Source organism: Saccoglossus kowalevskii, chromosome 2 (assembly GCF_978046115.1).
Source record: "Saccoglossus kowalevskii chromosome 2, keSacKowa6.1, whole genome shotgun sequence".
In the NCBI taxonomy this organism is placed as follows: Eukaryota; Metazoa; Hemichordata; class Enteropneusta; family Harrimaniidae; genus Saccoglossus; species Saccoglossus kowalevskii.
The window spans coordinates 12,922,845-12,931,472 of NC_140642.1; the positions used below are offsets into that span (position 1 = coordinate 12,922,845).

The 8,628-nt window shown below is 33.3% G+C and overlaps 1 protein-coding gene across 1 annotated transcript; it reads left to right on the top strand.

The window, feature by feature from the left end:
- Positions 1-3,244: 3,244 nt before the first annotated feature.
- LOC100373662 (centrosomal protein 15-like) lies at positions 3,245-8,082 on the top strand. The gene is made up of 4 exons (XM_085506372.1): positions 3,245-3,588; positions 5,476-5,599; positions 6,208-6,282; positions 7,852-8,082. Exons 1-4 carry the CDS (start codon positions 3,536-3,538, stop codon positions 7,960-7,962), a joined length of 363 nt encoding a protein of 120 aa, XP_085362498.1. The 5' UTR covers positions 3,245-3,535; the 3' UTR covers positions 7,963-8,082.
- Positions 8,083-8,628: the final 546 nt, after the last annotated feature.

Sequence of the window (8,628 nt, forward strand, 5' to 3'; positions counted from 1 at the left end):
TATAATACTTGGGGATCAAGTAAGATGGATAACGCAACTGCACTTGCGTTGAAAATTGTATGTACGTATCAACGGTTTCACTATTTTGACAAAACAAAATTGTATGCGAAATTACTCTTGAATGAGAAAACCAAGAATTCATCAATTCCGAGATAAACAGTATTCATGGCCAATATAGTGATGCTGACTTTTAAAACGTCTATTTCTCGACAAAATGATTAAATTTTAGTCAAACATGGCAACCATTTTGTCGGTATTCAAACGTTGTTATAATGTTTTTTATGGTGAAAATAGTTCACCATATCAAGTAAGCTTGTGGGAATGATATTTCAAAAAACGTCTGTATTTTACAACATCTTGACAGATTTCCGCATCGACCTCGACCCCGAGCACGTGAAACGATTTACAAAATACGAGAAACCCGATTCTTCTTGAATACTTCACTAAGGGCAGCATTTTACTTACTGCGGTAAATTGTCTCAGTTAAACTTCCTGCAGCTTTTCTTTTGGTTCGGAAAACTACAATTGCGATATTAATGATTTATTGTAAGCATTTAATGGAGACATGGAGCAATATCATCCCTTATGGGTAAGTCTATCATAGCGTTATTTACTAGTTGATTTGTCTCGTTTCGTTTATACTTTTATAATAATTAATCTTTATTGTGTACAAATCAAATCGTGACTGTGAGTTTTATTGATTATTTATTGTTGAACTCAAATCTTCCCTGCAGTTTAACGTTTTCCATTTACCATTCTACTTCATGAAGAGTCCGAAAACATTTCTTTTCCACGTAGTTATATAATTTGGATATTACAACGGTCGTTTTGTTCTCTTCTCTTCTTCTTATAACGCAAATGCGCATGCGGTATGAATTACGCGGTTAACTTAAGATAGATGACATATAACGCATGAAGAAAAACACCCAGAAGTCATCTATTCTGCGATACATTGTACTCCTGGCCAATATAATGATGCTAGCTTTTAGAAAAGTTTGAAGTCACTAGCCTCTCTTTCGAGAAAGTGCTTGAATATTAGTGAATTGTGACGGCCATTTCAACAATATTGGAACGCTTTCAACATTGGGTTCTATGCAATCTGATTAAAATCTGATGTATTGTACGGCGTGTATTTCATTTTATATATTTATTTTACTTTTACTATTTTGTTTAATTATTTTGTATTTTTTGTTACGTACTTGTGATTCGGTATATGTTTTAACTGTTGTCTTGGTGGCGTGTATTTTATTTTATATATTTATTTAACTTTTACTATTTGTTTTAATTATTTTGTTTTTTTTGACACATAATTGTGATTCGGTATATGTTTTAACTATCGTCTTGATGGCTTTCGCAATTATCAAAATTTTAAAAAGATTTCAAAAAATTTCAAAAAATTTCAAAAATAAAATAAAATAAAATCCAAAACTAGGATCTTATTTTAATCAGATCGGTTTCTATGATGGAGATATGACATGTGGGCGGTGGTCGTCGCGCAGCGCATGTTCGATTTTTAATTGTAGACATTCTGCTCAGAGAGTCCCATCTATTTTATTTTGGAAATACTGGTGGTCTGACAAACATATCTACAATGGAACTGACCTTCAAGTTGAATGACAAACAAACCCCACTAACCCGGTGAGTGTCAATTGTTTACAAATCTAGCTTGATGTAAAAAAATCGATTAAATCACGGCTATTAACTATATTCTAACCACTCAAATGTTTGGAAACACTCATTGTGTGTTATATAGCTACTGATAACACATCCTAACATTGCTTTGTCTTGAGTTTATTTTTGAAACTTCTAGGCACACAGATTAAACCTGTGTTGTTGATTTTGGAAAACACTACTGAGGCTGCCTTGCTTCCCTTCAGAAAATCTACATTTTAACCAACTTACATGACATTCTATGTTATGTTGACTTTATCACATGAAAGTTTTTAGTGCATTTCATCAATTAATAAATAAATGTGAAAATCGTAATTTTCAACACAAATAATAGTCTCGCTACCTTAAGCATGTAAGGTACAAACGTTAGTGCCTTCCATGGTTTAAGTTACTGTGCATGCCTTTGTCAGAGCTGTTTTTGGAGGTTCATAAAATTGTGTATCTGATTTTTATTATTATGTGATATTAATTTATTAATACATGCTTACATGTATTTGGATGTATATGAATACTTAATAGTTGTAATCATGTTAACTTAATGTGCAATAAAAACGTGTAATGGTGACTGGGTATGTAAATGATGTAGCAGATGTCATTTATAATTTGATTAAAATTTAATGTATTGTAAAAAAAAAAAAAAAAAAAAACTATATTCTGAAGTTAATTTTCCTTTGCTCATCCACAATCTCAACATTTGATGGTATTTCACATATTTGCAACGAAAAAAATGTTGAAACGAAATTTCAAGCAATGTTTTACAAGTTACTGTCGAACACGTGACATGGCTTACGTATTACACAGGGAATAATGACAGCATATGATCATAGACTTTATCTACTGCGGTAAATCGTCTAAATTACATTTCCTTCATCTTTAAATTTGCTCTCGGTTCGGAAAACTACAATTGCGATAATAATGCTTTATTACGACCATTTAATGGAGACATGCAATATTCACAATCCCTCGTGGGTAATAAGACCATTATAACTTTATCTGATTTGTCTTCTCCCGTTTTGTTCATAGTATTATTAATCGTTTTTTTTATAAAGAATAAACTAAAACATGTGCGCGACAGCGTACAAGAAATTCACTTGCGAAATAGGGCGTGTTTTATTTATAGAATGATTTAATATTGTTGAACACAAATATTTCCTGTAGTTGAACGTCCCGAGTATTTTCCAGATGATTCACGTTTATATATGTTTGTAATGTGTTTATTATTTATAATTTGTCACTTACACTTTTACATGTTGTTGTTTTTCTGCCATGTAAAAACCGTTATTTTATAGACCTGAGTTTATCCCTCAACTCGTTTTTATTATTATTTTTGTGGTGAAATAAATGTGTATGATGATTTATTAATTCTACTTGGTACCTGTGGTGAGTTTGTTGTACATTTCTCATTCACGCCGGACTAAAATTTGGATATCTTAACATCCTTTTTTGTGTGTGATGACATCCAAGTCAGTTATTTACGTCCAGCGCGCTTTGGGTAAAATTGGAACACGTAGTAAACTATGAGGGCGCTATAAGGGTTAGAGGTCAACCTAGCGTTGCTATTTTTTTTGTTTTGAAATGAATGGAATGTACATGTACCTGGTTGTAAATCTGTTAGCGAGCTGAAGATACAGTGACCATTTTCTGTATCGAATGCAGTGATATCGTGTTCATGACGTTTTTCTCTCGACGCTGAGACAGATGTAATGAGTTATGTTCTAGGCTGTACATTGAAAACAGTGTAGGAACCGCTATGAAAACCGCGGGTGGGAGGGAAACGAGTCAACGACAATTTTCGTGTCAGTTGATGTACGTGTACGTAGTAAACACATCACGTAGTGCGAAGATTACTGGCGTGGCTTGAACGATGGATGATTATTTGGAGAGAGAGATAGAACTAAATCAGATACATGAAGATATGTAAGTATGGCACCCATGTCAGAAACGTTAACAAATACGGAGGCATGTAATTTATATCTCTGTGTCTATATACATGAAACATTTATTGTGTGTGTAGATACTAGTTTCATCCATATCTCAGATGTGTTTAAATGTTATTATTGATAGAGATGTCATACATACTGTGATGTCATATCCAGGAATGCCATGCCCCCCCCCCTATCAGACATCACAAAACGAAATATAGAAGATAATATTTGGTAATCGTAGTCCTAAATAACTATTAAAAATAGCTAGACGTTTCGAGCAATGGCTCTCTTTTTTCTTCTATGCTATCGATAAAGAGCCATTGCTCGAAACGTCTAGCTATTTTAAATAGTTATTTAGGACTACGATTACCAAATATTATCTTCTATATATCATATTTATCAGTCCGAGCAGCGTTTATTTATTTATAAACTACTATTGCTACGAGTCCCATATCGAACAGGACGCGGCACGACGACTGCCGCCCTTTAACTTTTGTCATTGTTTACAGAATAAAAATGCATAACTACTATTATTATTTGGAGCTTAGAAACTTATGATTTAAAATAAACAGAATATAGTTAAAATATGCAAAATGTGTCATTATCTGGCATTCATAGGATTATAGAAATATTACAGAGTTTGCTAAATATTGTTGCCTATATTATTCTCTCATGGAATTTTAAGCATTAAGCACATTTTTGAGCACCAAATTTTTTCACGCTCAAATTGGGATAGAATTGTTTACATTTTCTGTCATTTTTATTGAATTCAATCTTAATTTTTGGAAAAACAAACAATATGTGACATTACTTATAGTTTTTGATAACAAAATTTGAATATTTTGCAATATTTTATGTAAAAAAGAAGAGACTATAAATAAAAATATTTTTTGGATGGTGCCTGAAGTTGGCTTTGGCCAAGGATTAATGGCCACTATAATGCTTAGATTCAAAATAGCCAAGAATGTTCAGGAGCGCACTGATTACACTGATATATGTTTTATATAATCGGACAATATTTTCTCCTGATGATTACCGCCAGTGTTGCATTAATTAATCCTATGACTCGGATTGCTACAAAACTGTGGTGGTATAATTGATATTTACTCTTACCATACGTTGAGGTCAGCTGACACAAAATTTTTTTCTATGAATTCAAGTTTTTGTCGAGAATTTATGCTGTCACTAATGGTAATCACAAGTGCCTGTTGACCTCAACCTAAAATAATGTGGGATTATATATTTTCACAGACAAAAATTTAAAAAAGTGAGTGTTAAAACTATTTTTGAAATAATATATCAGTGTGCCAATTTTGTTGATACAAGGGTGTTCTGTTTCACGCAAACTCTTTGCATATGTTGTGTGGATATTCTGCTAATTCATGAACTTTGCACCAATTTGCTAAGATTTCATTAAGCTTCAATCAATTTTTTTGAGGGACTGTATAATAATCCTGAAATTAACACTGACTTTGCAAACTGTTGAAAATTAATCATTTCACAATTTGTAGTTTTCAGACTGTATATAAAACCCCAGAATCTCCAGGCAACCTTCAGGCGTGTACAATGATAACAAATCATTATGACAGTATGCAGCATCAAACTAAGTCGGCATTATTAAGCCACACACTGGAGAGATGCACATTATGCGTGTGATAAATTGTTATGCATACTAATCATATGTGCATAACTAATGTGTACATGTGTCTTTATTCATATCTTCTCATTCTCTGGAGGTAATAGAACTTGTTACAAAACAAAACATCCCCACCCGCCATATACAATATTGACACGCATGCAAAAATTGTATATATATATTTATATATATATTATTCTATGTTTTTATCTCTTACTATTGTGACTATTTTCTTGCATTCAGCTTGGCAAGAAGAGAAGTTCTTCTGCGCCATTCCGAGTGGCATCTCGGCAGCTTAGAGAAGAAAAAAAAATCAGCAGCTGATGAACTTATCCTTGCAAATGCACGTAATCAGAGTTTGATTGAGGTGAGTATTGTTTTTTATTTTGTCAGTCACAACTTTTGAGATTGAATATTAAGCATCCACTCGCAGCCCTATTGTGCAAAGTTCAATACAATAACCACAGTCCCTATAAAGGGACCCTCAAACTGTTGTCAAACAAAAGTGTTAATTTTTCACAGGAACACAAAAACATTCCAGTGCACTTTAGCACACATGATACTAGCATTTACTATGTTGACATGAAAGCAAAAAAAAAACTCAACGAGCAAAGGTCATAGTGTTGCATTGCATGAAATTCGGCAAACGCTAAAGTATTTTCGAGGTATACTAATTATGCGATATATATCACATTTGATGAAGGTCTATTTTGATGAAGTGTCTCAACGCCAAATTCCTCTCTGAATGTTCTGTATTTAGACATTGAGCTATAAAAAAAAGATTATAGTTCGAAATCAAATAATTTGATTTTGTCAGCAGGCATTTGGTCGGCTCATTTCATGAAATGCACATGGTCTCACAGTGAAGGCAAAATCAACTATTGCTATTATCAATTAATTAAATACCAACCCTTTCATGGCACATTCTGTATAATATTATTATAAAATTTGAGAATGGTTTCTAAATTTCTGTAGGATGTGAAGAGAGTAGAAACAGAGCTCAGAAGAAATGCAGTAAAAGGAAATTCCCCAAAACTACAAGCATTAAAGGTGAGGATGTTTTTTGATTTTGACTTTATGCAAATAATGAATTCATGACCTACAGATGATAGATGACTGCTAAAAAGAATAAAAAAAGTGGCATGTTTTACTGAGAAAACGTGAAGTGACCAATTACAATACAGACCCACCTCATTGTTCATTTATGTTATTCATATTCATGCTTAATAATTTCAACTACCGGTATATTTTTATACAGTTTTTCAGTTCAATAAGTGTAATTATATTGCTTTGTCATTTCATCTTAGTAAAAATCATGAAACGGAAACTAAATAAAAAAAATGTTGCATTTGCATTTAGCATAATTCGTGGATAAACTCCTTAAACAAGTGATTAGCCGTATTGTGCCAGGGAATAGTATTGCATCATAAATTCCATGATTTTACCTTTGCACATCTCCTGGATTTTCGGGCCATGCATATACCTGGTTTTAAGTGCATTTAGTTGCCATAGCAATATTGATTTGATCATGATTCTATTACTGCATATTGTGTTAAAGGCAATTAAGGCTCGTTAGTGAACGTAATTTGTCGAAAGATAATTGTTTCACATGGGGGAAATAATGGCTTTCCAATCACATTCTTTCTAGAGTTTTAAATACATAATGCATTGCCTGAACAAATGTCAAATATCAAAATGAATTATTCAATTAAAAAAATAAGGAGGCAGTTACATTTTCAATTCATTACAATTAATTTACAATAAGCCAACAAAAACAAAATATTATATATTATTATACATCTGTCACCGTAACGCCATAAGTTACAGCGTACCATAATTTTGCGCTATTTTATTGGGTATTTTCATCCTACCATATTAGGAAATGCAAATTCGAAATATGGTATGTTTTACGCACATAAGCGTCCTCTGATAATAAAAACAAACAAGGCTGCCACTAGGGTTTGACAGCACCCCCCCCAGGGGTACTCACATTGAAGTATATGTATATGTGCCACCAAAAGGGGTCCTAAATTCACCACTTCTGTCTGAAAAGGGGTATGTTATTTTACGTTGTCTGTCTGAAACGGGGTATCCTTTTTTCATTATTTCTGTCTGAAAAGGGTTCCACATTTTATGTCTAGAGTTTGGGTAATCCAACAATCAGGAGAATGAAGTCGATTTTTTTCTTTCTGTAACTTCATTTTGATTGCCGAAGTCCGTCCTCAGGAATCCACCTGCTTTTCCCTTGGTACCATTTATGCTTATTGCCTGGAAAGGGGTGTCAAATATCCACAGTTTGTCTGAAAAGGGGTAGACAATTTGAGTTTATTTCTGCCTGATAAGGGGTAGGGTTTTCAAACAACCAGCTACACAAAGAAGTTTGCTTTTTGGATTTTTGCATTTCCATGATGTGTCCGTGGAAGCAAAAGATGTATAATAATAAGGTTATTACGAGGATACCTCAAAGTATGCACTCAGACAGTACGCCATGCAACGACCTCCGCTGTGTGTCGGTCGATACTCCAGCTGTCTTCGTACATACTTTGAGGTATCCTCGTAATAACCTCATATTATTTTGCATAAATGTTTTAGTCACTTGATTTTTGTTCATTTTTGCAGGATAATTATTGGTCAATGGTTGAGAAAGATCTTCCTCACTGGAAGCTTGAAGTGAAGTCTGCAAGGAAATCACCACGGTCTCCAAGACCACCACAAGCTCCAATCCATTGAATAGTGCCACACACACATACAATCAAGGGAGCAACATGACCATGTATGGAGTAAACCAGTGCATCTCGCAGATTAACAAAATCTATTTTTCTCCATTTTCCACTTGTACTTTAGTCACCATTCCCAGGGTGAATACTAGTATGTGGTTCTTTAAAGATGCCAGCTGGAATATTCAGTCAGTGTTAGTCTCTGGGCATCAACACAAGCATACTATACTTCTGCCTCAGTGTTCTTCTGGTTCATGCTCCAAAATGTCAACTACAGTATCTAGTTACAATTTAGTAGGGAATGACTAATGGGTGTTGAGAAGAAAAAAAAACATGCCAAAACCCCTTCCACTACCAAAATGAAAAAATAATAATTTAATAATCTAATAGTTATTGAGCAAACATTGTTTCACTTTTAATACTATATCAAAGTCACTCCAAATATTGTTACATACCAATATGTAATGTTATGTATGTATGTATATATATGTAATTAGGTTCCTTTTCACAATTTTCAATATATGATATCTGATAATATGTACTTTATGGTATTTGGTTCTAATTTTAAATCATTATTGTGTGAAAAGAATTATCTGCAGCAGAAAATGTGGATGTATTAGAATTTCTAATAAGTTTGTAACCATCTCGTAATTTGTGTGAATCTTGTTAAATTCTTGTG